Raw genomic sequence first — 24666 nt, forward strand, 5'->3', positions numbered from 1 at the left:
CAAGCTCTTGTATGATGAATCAAATCAGGGAATTGATTGAGTTTAAGACAAGCATGTTGGAACTGGATGTTTTGGTTTGTTTTTTTTTTTTTTTTTAATGGAGTTCCCCAACTGAATTTCCAGTTCACCTGATTCTTGTTATCACAAGGGAAGGAAGCATTGTGAGATGAAAACTATTTTCTTTCTGTGATGATGTCATCCTGAGAGTAAGCATTATGAATATACTGTCCTATTATAGTACAGTTAGTTAGATGGAGCCAGATGTCCAGCTGCATCTGTGTCTGCAAATATGTATGTGTATGAGTAATCTTTATAGTAAACCGAATTGTGAAAATGTAATCTTGGGATAGGCAATAGACAGAAGTTGTACTATACAGTCATCTGAGTGTAAAAATGAGTGGCTTCTAGAGAACTAATTGTTCCTGGTCAATCAACAAACCACCTGGAGGTAGTTGGAAAGCTGATGAAACAAGCATAGGTTTTATCGTTTACCTTGGATGTGATGCATGTTTAGTAAAGTGATTTTCAGCATTAACAAAAAAAAAAAAAAAAGAGGCAAATCTTTACTAATTGTGAGAAGAGTAATTAATGGCTTCTGTGTTGGTGTGGTATGCAAGGAAAGTAAGGCTTCCATGAAAGAACTCAAAGCACCAATTCACTGACTGGTCATGTAGAAGGAATAGAAGTCCACCTTGTTTTTCTGAGGTGAAAAAATTGCATAGAAAACAAACCTGTTTAACTTGGTGTCATTTAACCTTTGCCTGGAATTGCACAGAAAGCTACTAGTGATGTAATAGTGAATACTGAACTGAGGGAAAAAGGCGTCTAGTTTAAAAAGAAATAAAAAAACTTCCAGCCAAAAAAATGGTAATTCCAGATTAGTATAGAAAATAAGTATGGAACAACTGATTCCCTCTCTGTCCCCCTTGCCTCTTTTTCCCTGGTGAACATTGTGTTGCTTTTGGTTCTGATGGTGACTTCTGTTCCATTTTAAGAGGCAGTGAGTTCAACTGTATTTTGTCCTGTGTTTGCTCAACTGTTTAGCTAAGAAATTTTTATTGAACTAACCAAAATTGATAGGTACTTTTTAAAAGTGAATGGCTTTTATTTAGATTGCAAGTCTAAGTAAATTTTTTGAGCAGCAGTGATGTCTTGAGTTGGTATAGATTATTTGTATCCTTGTATTACCCTGTTTGTTTTGGTAGTCTGACTTCTTATGCAGCTGCACAGTGAAATGGATCAGGGAAGTGATCTGCCAGAAAAACAGAGCTCCTGCTCCACCAGCTTTTACCACCTTACTTTAGAACTGGTTTGGTTCCTCAGCTTGATGATCACTGTGTTGCAATGGGCAACTCTGCTGGCATCACTGTGATGAAAACAAGTGAGCTAGGAAGGTGTGTGCCTGAGAAAGGCTACACCTGCTTTATTGGCGTGGCTGCTTAATGTGGGATGACAATTAAAGCTTTTTCAAATCTTTTGAGAATTCAGTTCTGAAGAGCAGCTTCTAAAGGTTTGGTTTGTCAGTTTGTTTCCTTTGTAAGTGGAGCTAATAGTACCAGAAGCAAAATCCAATTTCATATACTGACTCTTAATTTCTAGTTTGTGAGTTTTAAAATGTTTATGTAGTATGTACTACATGTATAATAGAATCTTTTTATTCCATATACATTTGTGTTTGTAATTGTTGTAGTTGCTGTTAGTGTTGCGCAGTTTACATAGAAAAGGTGATGTTAGAAATTGAATCCTTCATAGGAGCCATAAATTGCTTTTAAGAGTTTCTTTCTATGCGTTTTACTGTTATTTATTCCGTTATGTATTTATTACAGAACTTAATTTTGCTTATCATTATATCAGTCTTTTTCACCTTCTGTACATTATTTTTTCACTTGGTAGACCTAACGGATTAAGTTTTTCTTTCCTCACTGGGAGTGTTTCCAGTTTTCTGTGTCTACTTAGTATGCCACTTTCATCTCTGACTATTTTGTACTATGAAAAGGTAATAGCTTTAATGGATGGTACCAAAGCAGATTCCTTCATGTTTGCAGTTGTTTATTTACAGATACCTTCTTCTCAAGGATATTTTACAAAGCAACTTAAAATAAGGAGCTAAGGCGAGATAAAGCACTGCCTCTCTGTTCTACATCACAAGCGTCAGGAAGGTCTTGTTGGGAGGTAGAACAGGCCTTGAAGTTCAGACCTGAGCTAGGGATTTGTGGCATACATCATTATGACAAAGAACTGAATGAATCGACAAACAAATAGCAGTTATTCTAAAACTTAAGTTTCTACCAACTTGTCTGTGCATACTGTCAATGAAATGTTTTATGTTGTTCCCCACGTGACTTAGGTTGCTAAATGCTGTGAGCGTAAGGCACGTCATGGTGGTGGCGGCTGTAGGTTTAAAACTCTTACCAAGAAAGTAACTTTTCTACCGTGTCCTGGGCTGCATCACCAGCAGCATTACCAGCAGTTAGAGGGAGGTGATTCTCCTCCTCTACTCTGTTTTTGTGAGACCCCACCTACAGTCCTGTGTTCAGTTCTGGGGCCCCCAACACAAGAGGGACATGGACCTACTCAAGTGATTTCAGAGGAGGCCTTGAAGATCGTCGGAGGGCTGGAGCACCTCTGCTGTGAAGGCAGGCTGAGAGAGTTGGTGCTTGTTCAGCCTGGAGAAGAGAAGGCTCACGGCAGATCTTAGAGCAGCTTCTGGTGCCTGAAAGGGACCTAAAGAAATCTGGAGAGGGACTTTTTACAAGGGCATGTCGTGACAGAGTAATATCTTTAAACTGAAAGAGGGTAGGTTTAGATTAGATACTAGGAAAAAATTCTTCACTATGAGGGTGGTGAGGCACTGGCACCGATTGCCCAGAGAAGCTGTGGCTGCTCCATCCCTGGCTGTGTTCAAGGCCAATTTGGATGGGGCTTTGAGCAAGCTGGTCTAGTGGAAGGTGTCCCTGCCCATGGCAGGGGGATTGGAACTACATGGTCTTTAAGGTCTCTTCCAATCTTAACCATTCCATGATTCTAATTTTCTGTTGTTTAGAAAATTGCAAATCCAGGGTTCATCAACTGAAAGGGCAGTGTTGCATATAGGAGAATTATTTTGGATATACTAGTTTTCTTACAAAAGAGGTGTCCAAATGCATACTCTATTTTTGGGATTGGAAATTTTGCAAAAGCTTGGAGGGGTGGGAAGTATAATAATGCAGGTTATGTTATCTTTCACAACAGAAGTTCTGAATATGCATTGTTTCTATTATTTTTGTATATATTCACCTTTCATTTTCTTCATTGTCTCTTTGTCGTGGTTTAAACCCAACCACAAACCTCGTTCACTCACTTCCCCCCCTTCTTGCCCTCCCCCTGCTCCTGGAGGGATGGAGAGGAGAATCGAAAAGAATGCAACTCCCACGGGTTGAGATAAGAACAGTTTAGTAACTAAGGTGTAACTCAAATCACTACAGCTACCACCAATAATAATAATGATAAAGGAAATAACAAAGGAAGAGAATACAACACCTCAACACTAGCCAACAGATAACTTGCCCCACTCCCCCCAGCCGAGCACCGACCAATACCTCCTCCAACCCTGCAGTGAACCAGCCCTTCCAGGTAACTCCCTGTTACATCCTGGGCATGACGTGCTGTGGTATGGAATACTTCTTTGGTCAGTTTGGGTCAGGTGTCCTGTCTCTGCTTCCTCCCAGCTTCCCCTCCTCCCTGGCAGAGCAGTGAGGCTCAGAAAGTCCTTGGCCAGACCAAGCATTTGAGCAGCAACTAAAAACATTAGTGTTATCAGCTCTCTTCCCAGGCCAAAAAATGAAAACATAGCACTGGAGTAGCTACTAAGAAGGAGAAAAATGACTGCTACTGCTGAACCCAGGACACTCTTACAGGAGGCTTAAAACCTAGTTTTGACTTGGTCTTCAAATCTGTTGTCTTTCATTGCTGCTATTTTTGCTTTTCTGACATTCTGGAGGTTCATGTGTAATCAAGTTCCAAAAGATCTCGATCAGTTATGTCCTTGCTTGTTACTAAGGAAAAAAAAAAAAGGCAGTTTTACAGATAAGTACCTGTCTAGTAGTTGTCATAGGCATCCTGAGCCTGAGTCCCTCTTCATGCAGTTTTATGGGAACTAGAATTTGAGATCAGCTTTCCCTTTGGTGAGGGTTTCTGTGCAGAAGAACCTGATAGTTCCTAATGTGGAGTCAGAGGGGAGAAGGCTTATCATTCTTGATTGATTTCACAGGAGATCTGTACTCCAGAATGATTGAAGACCAGTGTCCCCGTTTTATTTTTCTCTGCTTATCTCTGATTGATCAAAATCTGGAGAGACCCTTAGACTAATCCAAGTCTAAAACTTTGAAATGAGGAAAAATAATTAATATGTGCACTACATCTGGTTGCAAAAATGGTCTATCCAGTAGGCAAGCCTGATCTCCAGATGGCGAAGTCTGCGTCTTGTGACTTTTATTTCACAATAAAGTGAAGTAATCGTATGGCCATGTGATTTTTTTTTTTTTTTCTTTTCTTTTTCATTAGTAGTGCATAATGTCCAGATTTGTGAAAGTGTTTGAAAAACCTGCTTGGCCTTTAGGCAGTAGTGCTTACCACCCTGTCTGGGGCATACGTGTGCAAATAGGTATGTCAGATATTCAGTATACAAGAGAGGCAGGTTTACTACATCTCAAAGGCAGAAGGAAAGAATGTTACAGGCATAATAAAGATAGTGGTTAAAGAGAGTAGTGTTAGAGGTGTGGGTGTTTGTGGGGGATATCATAATACTTTCTGGTTTTCTGGAGATTTAATTTTGCTGAGGCCAGCATGCTGGAAAGACCTGTGATACCAGCAGGTAATCTTGCATATGGGAAGCTAATGACTTTGGTCTTGCTGTGTAATTAACTAACTGTTCCACTGGAACTTTTCTGTTCCTTGGTTCTGTATGGTATGTTTTCCCAAGTAATCTGTACTGCCATTCTTCTAGGATGTTGTCAACTTACACACATGCTTTAATACTGACTGTCTCAGTGTATCCTTAGAGAAGAAAAGAAATCTTCTAATCTCTTAATGTCCACTTTTATTATATTGATAACTTAAAAATCATGATCTGATGTTCCAGTAGCTTAACATTTGGAAAAACTGAATAACCAAGGTTGGGAAGATTCTTAGTAACTTACTTGAACGCAAGAAGTGCCTGCTTGCCCTGAGAGAGTACTCCGTATTTAGGAGGTCACACATGAGCTACAGTTTGTGCATTGGTGCAGTAACTGTATTTACATGCAACTTCATCTCTGACTTTTCAATGCACTGATTTATAGCAAACCTCAAAATTGTCTGTGGGGAAAAATTTGTGTATTATAATTTAACAGTGAATTTGATGGTCGTCACATAAGAAAAAGCTTGGTGGTTGTGCTTTATCAAGACAATATAAATACGTTTTTATATAGTACTCTGGGTTATTTAGTCTCCTTTGGACTGCAAATAACAGTACAACTTGTGTGAGTCTTTTCAATATCCTGATTTCGTTGTAGATTATTTTCATTTTTTTTTCCAAGATACCAATTACTTCCGGATATGCAAATCACGTTGTGAAGTACAGCACAAAAGCTGGATTTGTTATTGACTACATGTGTATAGAATTACAGTTTTTCTGGCATGGAATTATCACTGCACAGCAGGGCATGATAGAGGAATGTGTACTGCACCGTACTTCCTGTTGCTAAAAGAGTTAGGAATAGAATTATTGGAATTGGGAATGTTTTGAGAGTTGCTGATCACAAACTAGAGTGATTTGTGGGTTTCTGATTTACCTTCTTTGGAAAGACATGTAATAAATAACTGAGATAATCTTTTTCTTAAAAAAAAAAAAAAAAGAAATTCATGGCAGTGTTGTTCACTGTTTCTGTACTAGGTGAAGAGAAGGATAATCTGGGTTTACCTGATGTTTCCTTTGAATAACCTGTAATACCAAGTGTAATTTCCTAAAAATAATTGCCATGTAGATTTGTGTAGTCAGAGACAGAATTGGCATAACAAAGTCATCAGTAGCTGGTAAACAATTTTGAAGTGAAAGATTGTGCTAATTTATAGTTCTCATGTGATGGTAAACAAATATCTCGCTTAAATGCCACCCACCCTTTTTTAATACATTTTCATGCTTATCTCTTAAAGGAAACAGTAAGTTTGTTGCTCTTTGATCTGTCATAATATTTCCTTGGACAATCATTTACATATGTAACAGATTTTCTTTTAGAGAGTTCATATTGTTTCTATACTTATTTTGATTTATACGTAATAGAGAAAGTTGATCCAATAGTCTAGGCACTCTGTCAGTGTCATTTTGACATATTCCTCTGAACTGTGAGATAGATAATACCTTGATATTGCAACAAATGCCATATGTTCTCAATAGCCCAAGTTAAAAGATTGCCTGTATGTGTTCGTAACATTCTGCAGAGATGGACTTCTTCAGGTCTGAGCACAAGAGAACATCTTAAGATTACAGCCTTTCATAAAGAGTCTAGAGTATCTTGTTCTATCCCAGAACATTACAGCTTTAGGGCTTCGACTATATAACACATTTTTATCTCAGTGTGAATAGCAAGGTCATGTCTGAAGTGAAGTCTTAAATGGCTTGGACTGGGGTAAGTCAAAGGTGCAAGTAATGTAAGGTGACTACAGGCATCCTAAAGAAAACAAGGTTGTAGCTTTGGCTTTTCTTACTTAACTTTGAAATGTCTATGCCTTAATGTTACTGAAGTGTATTTAATACTTTGAGTATTTTTCCTGATGTCCATGTTCGAGTTTTTTTTTTTTAAATAGTTTGATTCTTTCAGAATTGGCATCTAGATACTGTTATTTGATGACAGTGTATGCATTCAAAAGTATATCGCATGAGTGGCATGTCAGTGTTAACAATAAACTATGAGTAATTTTGCCCTGTATGAGCTTCTCTGCCCCTAGGTATTTATTCTTTCCATCTATTAACTGACTTAGAGGAACTTGGTACCTGTAGTTGCCTGTAGTAGGCTGTGATGGGCTACAGTAGCACTAGCACTACTGTGACTTTCAACTAATGTTACTTGGACTCAGGGTTATGGCACAAACCAACCCTGCTGTGAAAAAATCACTTAGACACCTGTGTTTCCTGTGTTTTGGGTCAAAGTAGCTGTTTCTTACCATGTGAAATATGTAAAGCCTGTTGACTTAACAATAATTATATTGTGTAATGTATGTCCAAAGCCTTGTGTACCATCTGTAATTTTGCTTTCAGAGTAGCTTATTGTCTTCTTGCAGTACTTGGGGTACTTTGCTAAATTACTTTCCAAACTATGTAATTTACTTGCAGAATTACAAAAAGGTCATGTTTTTTACTCTGCAGAGTTTTCTGGTTGGGTTGTGGTGTGGCGTGGCTTTTTTTTTTTTTGTTCTTTTTTTTTAATTGGGTCGTATTAGATGCTTGCAATAAAGGCTCATTGGTTATACCTCAGTTGGTTCAGCTAAAACAGTATTTCCTGGGTTTGCTTCTTTGATCTGCCAGTGTATATGTGCTGTGTAGATAGGTGAAACCTATTAATGCAGCAGAATGAACACTGCTGTTCTTCTAGTTGCATAATGGCTTTCTGAGGCCAAGGAAGAAAATGCCAAGTGAGCTTTCCTTACAGTGGTGTTTCTTTAAAGCACTCTCTCTTAAGGTTGAGTCGACTTTACTGAGGCATTACAAAAAGAAAGAAATGGAACAAAACAGAAAAAGGTTTCCATGTTCATCTCATAGACGAAACTCAAGAAATTATAAAAGAAGTTTGAAATAATTTTTGGATTGTAAGCACTCTGCAGTTGTAAGGCAGAACTTTCTTCTTAGAAAAGCTTACATTCCTTTGTATGGAATGTACATGGATGGACCAGATGAGCGTTAAAGGAGATACAGCAGAAGAAAATGTTTATTATTTTTCCTCAGTAATATATTTGATAACTCATTATTGGCATACAGACAGGCACACAAATTGTATTCTTTCTCCACCCCACCCCCATTTGTTTTTCTAGTTAGCTAATTCTAGTGATTTTGTGGAATCATACTGTGAGTGAAATGCATGTATGGGGAAGCTAATTGCCCTGTGTGGCATTTCAGTAAGAAAGGGCTTGTATGTGTGGGGCAACAAAGAAGAAGGAACTTTCATGATGACTGTATGCATATTTGTTAGTAGAAGGTAAACCTGTCTGGTATGAATATTGAGGACAGTTGACTGTCGCTACTTGCCCAGCCAAATTGCATAGTACCTGGTGTTAGACATCTTGGCCTTTACCAGACTTCATCGTTTCCACTGCAGAGTTGGTTTATATGACTAAGAAGTAATTCATGTCCTAATTGAAATAAGTCTTTTTGCTCAAAAGTAGGAAATAGGAATATCATGAATGGATTACTCTGTAATGGCCTATTAAAACTTTCCATTTATGGAGGGAGAATTAAATAAAGGGGGTGGTGTTTGAGTAACACTTTGTACATAGTAGCAATCTGGATATGACATTTTTATAGGAGACATGATGTGTAATAATGTTTTTGGCTTAAAAATATGGGTTGAGAAGGTGAAAGTAGGACTTGGTTTCTGGGTTATTAATCTGTTGGTTGACATCAGTGGAGTTCGGGAGAATTAAATGTAGGTAAATGGGGAAGAAGAAGAATGTGATGAATACCAGGTTAGCAATGACTTTATTTCTACTTCTTCTTATGGGTTATTTTTTATTTTTTTTTCTGTTGGTTTAAGGAAGTTGCATCATGTAAGTTTTATGTGCGCTTTGTCTGAGGAATAAGGATGTTAATATTTTTTTTGTTTTTAACTCTGAGCAAAATGCCACTGGAGTTTTTTATTGCTTTACAGTAGTTGCTTTGGGTTTCAGGTTTGGATGTATTTCAAGCTTGTTGGAATACGTTTCTTCAGAGGATAGCTTTTCTTATTGTACAGAACTGCACTCTTATGAAAAGTCTGAAAGCGTATGTTTACTGAAATTAGTGGGAGGACTGCACCAACTTAGCTCAGGTTTTCACGCAGTTTTTTTTCTCTTGCAGACACAGTGTATATGTAAGTAAGAGTTAGCATTCCAGTGAAATGCAGGTGTTCAGTATTGCAGAAGTTGTCCAAAACCTGCTAGTTTAGCCTTCTCAAAATTGGCGTTTTCAGTAGAAGAGAAAGCTGTGTTTCTTCTTTCTTGCTCTGTGTTTTCTGATGGACCTGTTAGAGTGTGCATACAAAATAATCACCCTTGGCAGAACTTACACTAAGAAAATCTCACTGTAAACTTCAGAATTAATCTTTTTGATGTAGTAATGTGTATCTTTTTGGAAAGAAAAAACGTACCAAATAGTAGTTAAATGTATGGTGAAAACTGTCTGCTGTTTTAATTTATATAGACCATTTTATTGCCTTAGACCCATTTATTGACTTAGGTAACAAGCTTAATAAAATTCATGCTAAATCTTTGACATGCTTGTTAAAATATTCCTGATTTGTAAACATTAAGTATCTTTTTATTGCATGTTGAAACAGAAATATGCATATTAGACTATGGTATCTTAACTGTGTATAACAAATTCATCAGCTGAATGTTTTCTCTTTCCTTTTTTATGTTTTTGTTTGTTTGTTTGTTTGTTTGTTTGTTTGTTTTACTTTAGGTTGGTTGGAATACTGCAAGAGATTATTACACATTTCTTTGGTCACCTATGCCAGAAAATTATGTGGAAGGATCAACTGTTAACTGTGTGCTGACTTTTCAAGGTGAATATAAAGCAGTATCTACCTGTATTTTCCAGCCTAACCAGCTTTTAAAATATTTACCTCTTCATTATAATGCTGAGGGTTGAGAGTTCTAGACTTCTAGAAACATAAATTGGAAGAGAATTTTCACACTTCACTGTGTGATATTCAGTCTTATTTCAGATGCCAAAGAAGTTTTAAGGGAAAGTATGTGACTTGGTATGGTTTTCTTTACATAGTAATTAACAATATTCATGACTGCTAGAGAAGTGTTGCTGGAAATTATTATAATACAGAAGGTGATTTTGACAATCAGCAGGGCTTTTTAATCTTGGCATCTCTTATCACACTGTGTGTATGTTGTCTTTAGTCTTTGGACTTTAAAATCCTTCTTAATATAAAGTGATAGTCATCAATAAATAATGTAGATGATGGTTTGGTGAAAGCTGACATTAGGCAGAGTTGCAGAGGACCTTTTGACAGTGAGGAATTGATGAAAATGACTCAAGTTTTTAAGAAAAGAATAAAGAACAAATGAAAATGTTACACTGCCATACAAATCTATAGTATAACTACGTTTTCCATGCTGTGTTGGAGATCAGAACCCCTCCTTTCCTTTCACAATCTCAAAAAAATAAATGAACAAAGCATAAGGAAGAGAAGAATTAAGAAATAGGTTCTGTATATAAAGGTGTGGAGTTGCCACACTCTTCTCGATAAATATAAAAAGAGGCAGTGGCCATGGATTGTGGCCTGGGAGGTTTTTGTCTGACATTAGGAGGAACTTTTTTACTAAGGTGGAGTAGTGGAGCACTTGAACAGATATCTGGTTTGGAAGAATGGGAATTCCACACAGTTTCTTAGACACAGCCACTGTAGTCTCAGACTGGTGCTGACAACAGTCTCTTGAATGGGAAACTGGACTAGGTGTACTTCAGAAATTCTGCCAGGTTTTAAAGCCTGGGAAAGGAAAATAATGGGAAATGACAAATATCTCTAAGTTCAGTTACCTGTGGCATGAGTGTGTTAGCTAGTGTTTGTATTTAAAAAAACAGGAACCATCAGTGTAAGCTACCAGTGACAGTTTCAGAACTGAGATAGAGATGATACTTGCATAACACAACCAACATGCAGAACTTCCTGCCACAGAGAGAACATTATGAGCTTCAGAAATCTGTACGCATTTGGAGTAGAACGTAAAAAAGAGCACCTCCATTAAACTTGCTTAATGCTTTTCTGCTTACTAGCAGAATTTTATGTACGATCTTACTATCTTTTTTACTTCCTGGTGTTGGCTTTATTCTTTGTGTGTATATATGTGTGTTTATTGCTTAAGATATATAGAAAAAATAGTAGGCCTGAAATGAGTACTGTTAGCTTGTTGTCTTGTTAAAGCTGCATATACTAGCTGCAAATAGTGGTAGCTTTGATGGGTGCTCTGTTCTTTCTCTTATGCCAAGTTTTTTTTCTGTAACTTTCAATGATGATCATATCCTGGAGAAGTCTCCAAGGAGATCTTACAGCAGCTTTTCGGGGCGGGGGGAAAGGAGGCTTACAAGGCAGTTGGAGAGGGACTTTTTACAAGGGCATGTAGGGATAGGGCAAAGGTAATGGCTTCAAGCTGAAAGAGGGGAGGTTTATATTAGATACTGGAAAGAAATTCTTTACTGTGAGGATGGTGAGGCACTGGCACAGGTTGCCCAGCGAAGCTGTGGCTGCCTCATCCCTTGCAGTGTTCAAAGCCAGGTTGGATGGGCTTTTGAGCAACCTGGTCTAGTGGCAGGTGTCCCTGTTCATGGCAGGGGGTTGGAACTGGATGATCTTTAAGGTCCCTTCTAACCCAAACTGTTCTATGATATCCATGTGATCTGCCCATTTTACAGCCTTGAAATCTGTGAAAAGTATGTGTGCTCTGTAGGAACTAGAAGGAGGATATTAGTTTCTTTTACAGTTACCAAGATTCACCAAATGCATGAAATTAGGTTAGACTGGAACTAAAAAGTGACCTAGAAACCTAGAACTGTACATGCTGTTACCAGAACTTTGTGTTTAAAAGTTTTGCCACGCATGAAGAGAGCAGGTAACTGTCCCATCTGTTACATTCCATGCTGACAGTCCTTCATTTTTATAGAGCTGCCATATTTAATCTCCATTCAGACAGGCTCCCAGTTGTGTTTGGCAAGGCATTTTAGTGCTGCCGAAATTAGCTCAGTAGAGCTTACAGGAGCTTAATTAGCTGAGATAAATAGTAAATGTTGTGCAGCATGCTTTAAATATTTATTTTTTTATGATAAGTAGGTAAGCTGGAGGAAAACAATAAGGAATCTGTTCTCTGTAGTATATGTTTGATACAAGAAAAAACCCTTTAAGTCGTTTTAAAATCAGATTGTCTGAACTAGTATTAAAACTTGCTGGAGCTGCAAAGTAGATTGTTCTGAGCTCGTTTCTGTATAGCATCACTTTATTTATGCCTTGAATTAGGTAAACTAAACTGCAGTGTTATTCAGGAAAGCGTAGTCAGGTCCAAAAGCAGAATCCTAAAGTTTTGAAATTAAGATGCTATTCCTTATTAAACTACAGTTAATAAGGTATAAGACTTATGGAAACATGAAGTGCTTGATACAAGTGCTGTCTGTATAGCATCCGTAATCTTTTACCATTTGTAGAAAACATAGCTAAGAGTACTGGGAAGTCTTCCAGGAATCTGAAATAGAAGTTGGTGAATAGAAATTAATGATGAAGTTAGAAAGGGAGCAGATTGAATTGTAGTAAAATAAGAACAGAAGCGAGTGACATCACCTGCTGGATCGAACATTGGGTGAGGATTTATTATGCTAGTGTCAGACTCAGTCTGGCTAGCATATCTGATAATTAAGTGTTCTGAATAAAGCCAGTTGGTTTTCTTACCATTAAATGGGGTAAGGTGTAGTTTCTTGATTTTATTAATAAAGGTAAAAATTTCATTAGTTCTGGAAACAATTGTTTAACTTCCACAAATATTGCCACATGAATCCAGCTGATGTAAGAAGCTTAATGACGAAGCTTTAGTGGGCAACAGTTCAGCTGAATAGTCATGTAGAAAATTTTCTGCAATAATTTGCTGGCATCATGCAGTATTACTTAGCTGCAAGAAAAATGATTTATTTTTTACCTTGCATAGTCTTGAAGATTTTTTTCTTTTTCAGTTATTAACAAATAAGTTTTTAGTTGAACTCTCCATACTATCCTCTGTACTTGGCACTTGTCTCATCCGTTCAGAGCATGTGCTTTGGCATTTAAAACCAGCAAAAGTAAGTTGTAGCTACTCCACAAAAAATGGAACCTGGTAAAGTTGCAGTTGTCTTGTCATTTCATCTTTTCTGTCTTTGTTGCCATTGATGATATTCCAAGGCCAAAATATTGCTTACTCTTTGTTCTGTAATTGTGCAACAGTTAACAGTAATGTTATCCTGATCCAGCTTCGGGGCATCTGATTGCTAATGATTCTGTTTCATAAATATATAAACAGCAGTTATTACCTAATGTATGTGAAGTGATGTGTACATAGAGCACCTATTATCTGACACTGCTATGGTGTTTGTCTTAAAAAACAGGAGCAGTTGTTGGGGGATGAAAGTTACTAAATAAGATTACTTTTCTCCTGTTTTGATAGTTTTATCTGTGCCTTACTGAGGTAATGAGCATGAAATTCATAGTGCAGATATGATGTGATGATCTGTTTCCTGATAGGGAGTTGTATGTTGTGTAGAATGCTTCTTCAAATATGAATTTATTTTGATAGGATATTATCTACCAAATGACGATGGAGAATTTTACCAGTTTTGTTACGTGACTCATAAAGGAGAAATCCGTGGAGCAAGCACACCTTTCCAGTTCCGTACCTCTTCCCCTGTTGAAGAATTGCTAACTATGGAGGATGAAGGAAACTCTGATATGTTAGTGGTGACCACAAAAGCTGGACTTCTTGAGGTTTGATTCAACAATTCTTAAAATATTTTCTTCTTTTTGTAATATAGACATACATACACACACACACACACACACACACACACACACACATACACATACATTCACAGGTATTGAAGAGCAAACCAAGATGAAAAAATCTACGTTATGTATGTGTAATGTACATATTTTTGCCTTGCTCTCCAGTATTTGATTGGAGTTCAGAACATTTGCAGGTTAAATGAGTAAAGATTTAAAACTGATTACAAGTATGGTATAGCACTAAGCAAAGACTGGGAAACTGTAAGAGGGTAGTTGCCCGTCTCTCACATCTGTGCTCTCCAGCTCACTGGAGGAGTGAAGATACCCCTGTGAGGCAGTGCCTGTTTTAAGGACATACTTTACAGAACCAATATACTTCTATTCGTGCACAAGAGCCTTGGAAGCAAAGCTGAATAATTGCATGTGCCTAAGTATGTTAGAATAGCTCTTGTTTTATTTAAAGCAGTGTTCTGTTTGTCATGTTCTTTGCTAGATGGATGTGGTTAGGCTTGTATGCTTATATCCAGAGACAAGATGTTTCCATTTGATATGCTGTGGGCTGAAAACTAATTAAACCTAAACAAACAAAAAAGCCTACCACCAAACTAACTTGATTGTGTCAGTTGCTTATTGGAAAATTGCTTAGTAGTTTCCTTGCCTTGCTCTCAGACTTTTTATCTGTTTTTCAGTTGCATCTAGGCATATACATGCATTTTATTTACAGTTTTCAAAATTTAGGGATAAGAGACTTAGTGCAGGGGTACATCTGGGATATTTTTGCTTTTCAGATATGTACTCATAGTACTAAAATGAATGAAAAAGAATTTTTCAAGTGTTTTTGATTGTCTTGGTTGATAGAATTGCAGAGTGGTTTGGGTCAGAAGGGACCTTCAAAGATCATCAGGTCCAACCTCCCTGTACTGAGCAGGGACATTTTCAACTAGATTAGGTTGACCAGAGCCCCGCACAGTGTGACGTTGTATGTTTCCAGGGGTGGGGCCTGTGCCTCCTCTCTGGGCAACCTATGCCAGTGTTTCACCACCGGCATTGTAAAAAATTACTTTCTTATATCTGGTCTAAATGTCCCCTCTTCTAGTTTAAAAGCATTACCTGATATCCTGTAGCAACAAGTCCTGCTAAAAGGTCTCTACCCGTCTTTCTTATAAGCCCCCTTTCAGTATTAGGTGGCAGTTTATGTGCCGGTCTTTACTTTTGGCTATGCTTCTCTTCATGTTTTATTTTTTGTGAGATTCCCCAAACATCACTTGAGAGGGTGTGTTTGTCTTTACACTCGGCAACCATTTTTTCACCAAGCTGTCATAATTATAATTAGCTCTTCCATAGTTGCTGTCACTTGGGAATGGTAAAGGCACTTCACTTAAGGAGCTAAAACCTGAGTATAAATTAAAACACAGCAAAGTGTGCTATATAATGGTAATGTAGTACTGTTCAGTTAAAGGAATGAAGCTTCAAGAATTTGGGAATAACAGGAGAACAGTAAAATAGCTGAGCCAGAGGACACACATTTTGTGCTTCTACTTAAACACTGGAGTAATTTGTTGCCACTTAATGCATAGGAATGATGGGGAGAAAAATTACTAAACCCCAATGTTTTTGTTTTTACAGTTTAAAATTGAAAAAATAATAAAAGAAAAAGAAGAGCTATTAAAGGTAACTTCTGTTCTGGAAAAGGAAACAGCACAACTCAGAGATCAAGTTGAAAGACTGGAAAAAGAACTTAACCATGAAAAGCAGAGATATGACCAACTGCAAACAGAGCAAAAGGTTAGTTGTTTAACTGATTAAAGCTGACTCATAATGTCTTTAATCCTCCTTTTTCAAGAACCAGTTAAACTGTGTGAAAATCGGCTATCAAAACCCCTCAGTAGTTAGATAGACATTTACGCTAGAATAGGTCAGTTCCTATTAACCTCCTGCCACTATTCCTTTTATGTCGTAAAATGGTTAAAATATTAAGGCTTTTGGTACCAGGCTTGGTAAGATAATCGATGACAACTGTTACCAGATGTTTGACATTTAGCTGTGGAATTCATAGTGGAATTCATTGATTAAAGTTCGCTTACGTTAACTTAAAATGGAGGAAGGCTTTTCAAAAACTTCCCATTAAGGGTATTGAAAATGGTAAAAAACTCTGGTATTAAAATCAAAGATCAAGGCTTAACAAAGAATGCTACTGCCAGAGTATACCAAGAGTGAAAAGTAACTAGTCACGTCTCTGAAAGGCTTTGCAAGTTCTGAAGGTTTTCAAAGGGAAAAGAAGAACAAACCTAAAAATCTGTTTACAGTGTTGATAGCAAAAATTTAAATCTAGTCTAAACCGAAGCAAACCTAATTTGCAACTTTGCATATGGTAAGGAGGAAAATCAAATAGAATAAAAAAGACACAAAAAAAGTTGGACCAAATCTATTTTTAAACTGCTGCTTTTTAAAAAAACAACTTTTAGGAGAAGATTAAAAACATGTGGGAGGGAGGTGGTGACATGGACAAATTTGAAGTAATGAAGCCTATATAATTTAGCTGTGGACAGCAGTTAATAGGCTATTTCTGAGTACTAGTATGTATATGTCAACAGTTCTGCGTGATACACCTTTAATAGGAATTTGTTGAGGGAATTTGAAACTGTTGAAACTTTGTAGTTTACTTTTGAACAGTCATAGTGAAATGAACTAGAAAGTTGGGTAAGGAAAAAAGAAAGGATAAGGTCTTGTTTAGAAAAGATTTTTCTATAAAAGAATGATTTTAATGTCAAGTACATGGGAGAACTAGCTTAAATCAATGAGACAAAAATTGTATACTTAAAAACATCCTTTTCATGGATTTACAGAATCATAAGCTTGGTGAATAAATCTGAGCTACAGATATCTTTCATTGTCACTAGAGGTTCTTACTAAAAAAATGTTTTAATTTGATGGATACATTTAGACTGTAAAGGAACAAAAATGTCTTGATACTTTCTCACGTTTTACCGTGGATTTAAATAATCAAAAATAGTTTCGCCTTTAAGATACTAGACCTTAGCAATTAAAATTCATTTTCAGGAATGTTTGGGGGTTTTTTGTTTGTTTTGGCCTTGTATTTTGTTGAAGCAATGATGCAGTGTGAAAAACTTCTCAATTATACTTGGTGGAGCTGTATGTATGTACCTGATCTGAGGCTGATGCAGACCTACACATGCCTAGAATACTATGGAAGTTTTCTCGCTAATGCAATTATTTTTTTGTCTTGTAAAACAAGACAGTCAAAAGTTTAAATATTTTGTATTATATTCTCTGTTCTTGTTTAAAAAAAGAAACAAGTCTTCTGAATTGAAAAATCTAATTTTTTTATATGCATAAGCAGAACGGAAGTTGAGTGTTACTCTTGAAAATTAAATAAGCATCTACTAAATCAGGTGCAGTAAGTTAACTTTTTAATTAGAAAGTTCAGTAAACAATACTTTATATGTCGCTTTCTCTAAGCTTTACAGTCTTAAAGATCCCTTCTGTCTTCTTGCCTCCCTACCCCAATACATGAAATACAGTGGGGGGTCAGGGATTATATGATTTATCTTTCTTGGGAACGCATACAGTGTGTTAATGGATTGATTTAAAGATTCCTGAGCAGCAGTTATGCAGTGCACAGTTGGATTACAGTAACTAGGTTTTATTTTCCTTGTGTTTATTTAAAAAAGAAACAGAAACCCTCAGAAAACCCCTCCCCCTCACCCCACAACCAACCAGCAGAACAAACTCTCCAAAACTAGTCCCTGCAATCCCCCAGCTAATGTAGTCGGTTCCATGTGATGTGAATAATTATTGGCAATAAGCCTAAACAATGCATTAACTCTGGATTTTTTTTTTTTAATATATATTAGACTATAAGGGATAACTTTGAAATGCTATGTAATCAATATATATATATATTTATTCTATTTAACAGCTTACTTCTATGAGCTAGGTTGATTTGGTTCGGCTTGTTGGATTTTGTTGCCTTTAAGTTCCAGAATGGTTATTTTAACTAAATATTTCTATGGGCTTTTATTTCTGCTCTTTGATCATTAAACTTTTGATAGAGAAATTGATAAAAAGTGGAGTTGATAAATTAAAAATGTGTATTTAAAAAAATGTTTTACTTCGGCAAAGGCTTAACTATTTGGAGTTATATTAAAAAAAAAATCTTTCAATGTACTTCAGAGCATATTAGGCTAAAGAAAAAGCAATAAAACAAAATAGCCCATATCAGAAAATACAGTTACTGTAAACACTATATATCATTACCTTTGTAGTTTGAGGAAGCTGTAAGTGATAGCAGTCTTTGTGAAAGATAATGCTAAGCTACATTTAACCTATGTACGATTTCTTAACAACATACTTACTTTTTTACTTTTTGCAAGTACTTCCATCATGAAGTGCACAGAAAAGAGCTCTCTAAAACTACAGTAGTACAAAATACTGTATTTAAAAAGCAGCAATTGTGTGAGCAAAGGAAGTGGATATGTCTGTATTAGACACATGCATTTGATTCTCATGGAGTACAGAGGTGCGTAGGCTGCTAATGTACTGGCAACTACTATTTGGTTATTACCATTTGTATTGTGGTAAGGGGGCCCTGGAGTTATGAACCTCTTCATACAGAATGCTTATCAATCTGCCCCTTTTCTAAAAATCTTACAGTTTCTTTTGAGCAAATAATATGGGTACCTGAGCTCATGTCTTTAGATCAAATACATTATTATGCTAACTTGTATTTTTATCGTAGAACTGAACAGGATGGTATGGTTAGAGGTCATAGTACTTTGGTTATCTTATTGTGTAGTGTAACATTTAGAAGGTAGGCTAATATTGCGTTTATGATACGAAAATGTTTTGTTAAAAACATAGTCCTCTTAAAATCCCCTTTTTATTGATGTTTTTTCCTATGCTTTTAGGCTATGTTCATCTTTGTATTGATTTTTATCAGTCCTTTGCTTTCATAAATTGATCAGGAGCAGTTTGGATCACTGAGAAATATCTGTAGCAACATTGATGTCTTAATATAGACAGGATAGTTTTTGAAAGTGTCACAGCTATATCCCAATTAGTCTTTCCCTCCCACTCTTGATTACTTGATATCTCTTCCCTACCTAGTTAGTCTCATAGAATTCCGGGCAGCAGAACTATTGTCTTTGTCTGCTTTTTTGTCTAGTTGGGATGTTTTGTAAGTGGTCCTTCAGAGGCTCTTTGGGAAAAATATTAGGAAACGATTGATGTACTTTTAGCTTTTTTCTCTTAAAAATACAGCAGTCTATAAAAAAAACCTCACAAACTGTAATTTTGTGTTCAACACATAAATGGTTCTGCAGACATAGTTTTATCAGGTTGTCATCACCATCACAGAAAAGAGTACATGCAAGACACACAGCTCTCTGCTGGTCAGTGTTTGCGCTCAGATGGAATGTGCTCTCCAGCTCCACTGTTGATAGTGTGCACTGTGATTATTACCATTAACTTGTGTTAATCACTTCACCTTGGCAAAGCATAAGATGCTGTAGAACCTGGGACAAATTCAGTCTATTTCTTTTAGCTTATCTTTTCTTGTAGCTAGTGGCTGCTTAATGCAGAAAGTAGTTCTGAGAAGACCAGGTTAGGGAAGGGATAAGTAAATCTTTCTCGTTCTCCAGCTCCCCAACATGCACATTCTTTTTAGTCTTCTGAAAAGGTCTGTAGTTTCAGTTGCAGGAAAACAGTTGCAATATTCCTCTGCAGGAATATTTTCATGCTTGCTAAACCATTCCTAGACTTTTTTTTTCCTCCCCAGGTAACACTGAATTAGCCCTTACGTGGTGTGAGGGTTTAACTTAATGTGCCACTACTCTGTGTAGGAATTCAGAGTAAATATGAAATTATTGGAGCTGTTTCAGAAATGTCACATCTTTTTCTTACAACCTTCTGTTTAGTGTTTCAGAGTTAATTTAACTAGAATGATGTTCCCTGATAGTGTGCTTTGAGTCATGTACATACAGCTTGCAACTCTACTAATATAACTGTTAAAGTAATGATGTAATTACTTCCTATGATGATTTTACTTAAGAAGGTGACATATTGTACACGGTCACCAGAATTGTTCCAAGTTGTTTTTGACATTTCAACTTTTCGTTTGGTTTCCTATTGAGGTAACTTGTTCGATGGTACATTCTCAAGTATGTTGAATCACATTAGTAAGCTGCTTTTATCTGAATATATTTTATTAAAAAAAACCCCACCAAACAAACAGAACATTGACTAACAAAACCTTAGCCTGTTTTTATCTAGAAAATAATAATACAAATACTTCTAATCGCATCTTGAATCTAAAAATATATACCTTAGGGATGTGGTTTAGTGTGCACTTGGCCGTGATAAGTTAATGGTTGGACTTGATCTTAAAGGTCTTTTCCAACTCAAATGATTCTGTGATTCTATGAAATAAAAAGAACTCATGCTTTTTGCTCTTGTGTTCCCAGTTTTGCATGTTCTTAAACTGTGTATAAGCTCTCTGGCAGCAGTGCACTTGCCTGCTGCTTTAAGATACAGTATTACTGTGCTGAACAAGGGAAATGTGCCATAGTTATTGTGTCAGTCTTTCATCAGTGTCTCCTTCAACACTCTGCAACCCTTCAGTTTTGTAAACACAGGTTTTGTAGGTTTCTGTAGAGAGCAGGGCTTGCCAATGATACTTTTGCAGTCATTTGTCTCCCTCTAGTGGGTTGAGAGCACTTCTGAACTGGTTTCTTTAATGTTACAGTGCTAATGTTACTGCCCTTGTGGCAGTAGTTTCTATAAATGTTTGAGTCAGAAGCAGCAGATTTGCAGGTTAACTGCTCATTCTTTGATTCTGTGAACGTTTGAATAGTGCTTCTGTTATGACATTGCAGAAATTGAGGCAGAAATGAATTTACTGACTAGATAAACTTGTTCTTTCTTGCTTTTAAAAAAGTTAAATGGTGAATTTAACTTTCAAAAGTGGGCTGATTCATCTATATGGCAGAGAGTTTTAATAGGGCAGCCATCAAGATCCACATGCTGCTGGCAGATTCTACCTGCAGAATAGCTGTATTCATTGAAAAGTTTTATTTAAATATCAGGGATTAATTTAAATTGGCTTTTGATGCCATCTTATAAGGAGAGTTTCTCTGCTTAGATAGTGATGGAGTGCTGTAGTGAAGTGTGATGTGTACAAGTAAGAGCCCAGCTCAGACTTCATGCATGAATCAGGTACTTTTTCAGAGGCTCTTTAAATCAAGCTATATTGATACTCTGTGTGCCACATGTGTGAAAATCGGATGGTTAGAGAGAGGCATTGTTTTAAGAAAAAACAAGCTACCCCAAAAACAATACTTCAAACATCAACCAAAAATCTATACCCCAAACAAAAAAGCAACCCTTCTCTCCACCAGACTCTATGTAAATAATGATTAAAGATACAAGTTAAATACTTGGAATTGTTCAAGTTGGCACCAGCAATTACAGCACCCAAAGGTGCTATAAGCATCCTATGAAGAGAAACCCCTGTTTTATTGTTTTAGAGACTGTTCTATGTATGAGTATTTCTTAAACTGCCTAATTGAAATTTCACTGGGTGATTAAGCAAATTCATTTGAGATGTTCTGCACTTCAAATTATGCCTTCATGAGAATGACTCTTTGCAAAAGCAATAGCACATAGTGGAATTAGAAGACATTTTAAGAAATTAACCTTGTGGAATGTACATGCATGCTGCAAAATCAGCGTGTATAAATACTTCAGCTGCCTCCTGCAAAAACTTGCGTGCCAGTGGTCTTCAGGGCAGTAACTGAGTGATGTTACTTCGATGAGCTTTTACTGAGATAGGCCTTAATTTTGTAGAGCTTTGATCTGTTTAACAATGTTAGCTGGAGAGATTAACACAATATTACTACCACTGAAATATCTTAGGGTTTTGGAATAGAGTATCTTTGGTGTTTTTAGAGCAGTCTGTCTCATGTCAGGCATAATCACAAAGATAAAAGCTTAATATATTTGAGCTTATTTGGAATGAGTTTACTGTTTTACTGAATGCGTACAATTTTATTTTAGAAAATAAAAATTGCAGCATCAGTTTTCCTTACAGAACATTCAGGCCTTATGTCATGAGCACACTCAGATTTTGCAGCGGCTGCAATTGTACTATGTTGTGTTCATCATGTTTAAAGGACCTCTGAGGAGAGTATGATGTCAGCCAGGTGTTTTACACGATTCTGTTGGAGCTGCTATGATGTCAATGGGATAAACAGGCTGTTTAGAAATGATAAATGATGCGGATAATCCATCTAGATCCCCTACATTTTCTGCAGGGTATGAAGCATAATGGTTTCTCTGACAGTGAATTACATCCAGATAAATCAGTCCAGCTGAAAGGTGCTGCTGTATTTTTTTTTTTTTGTTTTATTTTAAGATTTCATAAAAAACCTTTTATTTGGTGAATTACCTCTGACATTGGTGTTGCAGAGCTCCTTCTTAACCTCTCATTCTTCTTCATTACTATGCATGCATTCTGTAAAAGTAAACTGAAGATTGTAGTTATTAGCTATTAATCAAAGGTGGATGCTTTAGGTGTGAAATGGTTTTAAAAAAGTAGGTAGGGAGTTTTACATGTTTTGAAAAGGGAAGTTGAAGCATAAAACCCCATGGTGCCAGTTGACATCCTGCAAGATGTCACAACTAGAAATAGTCTTGGGTTGTATTTTTCAAGTATTTTATTCTGTCTGTTGGATCGCTCTCTGCCTTAAGTATGCTTGAGAAAATCTATCTGTTGATTCACAGGAAGGGATGTCTATGCCGCTTTGCTTCCTTTAGCTGAACTCTACTATGAAATGTTTTACTGGTGTTGCAAAAATCCATTAGAAGTAAGAAATAAGTAGGGAAAGTGTGTTATTCTTCATTGTTGAGCACAAAGATTTGTACCATAGTTTAATGTTATAAAAATGATAATCTAGGAACTTTATGGTTGTTCCATTCTCAAATGGAAATTAGTAGTAAATTTGCAGTAGAAGTTTAATAAATAGATTTTAAACATGTGTCAAGGAAGAACACACGCATGATCTTCACATATCCTTTAGATAGAGCTTATAATAGTTATAAGAGGTTTCATTTGGTGTATTTATGATTAGTTACACAAGCCTAAAGCAACTGATCTATAATTTAGAACTTTTTGATGTAAAAACTGTTCTTTCAGCAGCTGTTCATAATGTACTAACAACCAAATCATGTTATGTGTAATAGCAGTTCTTTGCAGGGGGAGGACAGTGTTTTATGGGATTACAATAAAATTATTTTAAAAATAGTAAATATTGAATCTTCTGCCATTTTAGAATAGCACTAAAGATTTTCGTGCCCCCATCTGTCTTCTCATTCCTTATCTGAAGGTACATAAAAAATTTCAGAGTGGAATTATGATTATGGGGAACATAAATTCACTGGACAACTACATCAGATTTTCTTTGTTTCATTTCACTAGTGAGTCTCCTGTTAGTTATAGGAGTTTCTGGTTTGGTAGCTTTGTTCTGCAGTAGTGAAACTGACCTAAGGAGTTTCTGACTACTTATTCTGACTCTTGTAGTGCAGTTTGCATCTCCTTCCAACCATAAGGTTTCTGCAGCTCTAGGGAGGAGGGACGGGGAGAACTGTATTTGTAACTAGATTAAAAATACTATCCAGAGTAAAAATAACCTTTAAAATTGTTGAGTGTTTTAAAACCAGTTCATTAAAATGATTCATGCTCTTGCTGTGTTTTACTTTCAGTTAAGAAAGTGGAGGAAAAGGTATAATATTTGGAGATATACCGGATAAATAAAGTAAATAATAATTACAGAAAGTAATGATCTGTTTTGTAGTAGAGGTGGTACACGTAGTTGCTCTGTTAATTATATTTTTCCCTTTTAGGCTCCTTCTAAAACAGTCAACTTTTACCTGTAAAATAGCCTAAGAGCACTCATTTTAAATTTTACAGGCACTGAAACCACTGTAACCAGAGCATATGGGATTAGAATTGCAGCATCTAAGTTGAATTGCTAAAAATTCTGTAAAATAACAAGTCGTCTCTAAAAATTAATGCTTTTTTTTTTTACTTTCAAAACTGTAGGCTTTGGTTGTATCTAAACAAGTTTACTAGGTGAGAATCTGTTAAGTATGGAACTTTTACATTTTAATACCATGTCCCCTTAGAATAACTAGCAAAGCAGCATCAATTGTAATGCTGTTTGTGGAGTGAATTTTTTTCAGGCTATTAATTCCTTTTAATATATGTTACATTTGGCAGCCTGTTTGAACTGTTTGTACAGTTTGTATATGTAATGTATCAAATTCTTTTGAAGGCACTTGGGTTACAACAGTTACAGTTATGCCAAAGTGGTGTTTAGAGAAAACACAGATATGCATTGAAATAGACTTTTTACTGTGCTAGGCTTTCAAAACAGGGGCAAGTCATTAGTCTCCACTGCACTAGGGAAGGACAAGCAGTTATAATGTGTGGTGTTGCTGCTGATTATGTAGCAAGTTTTACTGCAATACTAACTTTAATTAAAATATCCTGGCTTCGTTACACCAAGTATGTGTATTTGTTTGTTAAAAAATAAAGACCTTATGAAAATTGTGTATTGTCATCTCCAGTGCTGTCTTCAAAAAAGATGATACATTTGTGATCACTTGAAATTCTTTATTATATTAAGGCATATAATAAAATAATTCAGAGTTTCGATCTAATGTGTTAGTTTTTTTTTTCCTAATAGCATATATAACAAAAATAAAAATTACTTTATGTGCTGGTGTACTGTTTAAGAAGTGATTGAGTCGTCAGTTATATTTGCCCCCACTCACAATTTGACACCCCCTACCTCCCCAAAAATATCATAATGCCCAAACTTCTGTTTAGTTGCTTGTAAAAGTAGGACTTAAT

General features: G+C 36.3%; 1 protein-coding gene across 5 annotated transcripts in view; it reads left to right on the forward strand.

Annotated features, from left to right (window-relative positions):
• TAX1BP1 (Tax1 binding protein 1) overlaps positions 1-24666 on the forward strand; it is a 55998-nt gene that overhangs the window by 5233 nt on the left and 26099 nt on the right. For all 5 annotated transcript variants that reach the window (XM_065665952.1, XM_065665946.1, XM_065665950.1 and 2 more), the window contains exons 3-5: positions 9668-9770; positions 13531-13718; positions 15363-15521. In XM_065665952.1, coding sequence (XP_065522024.1) covers positions 9668-9770; positions 13531-13718; positions 15363-15521 — 450 coding nt within the window. The remainder of the gene's footprint in view (positions 1-9667; positions 9771-13530; positions 13719-15362; positions 15522-24666) is intronic.

Source organism: Lathamus discolor, chromosome 2, assembly GCF_037157495.1.
Source record: "Lathamus discolor isolate bLatDis1 chromosome 2, bLatDis1.hap1, whole genome shotgun sequence".
Classification (NCBI taxonomy): domain Eukaryota; kingdom Metazoa; phylum Chordata; class Aves; order Psittaciformes; family Psittacidae; genus Lathamus; species Lathamus discolor.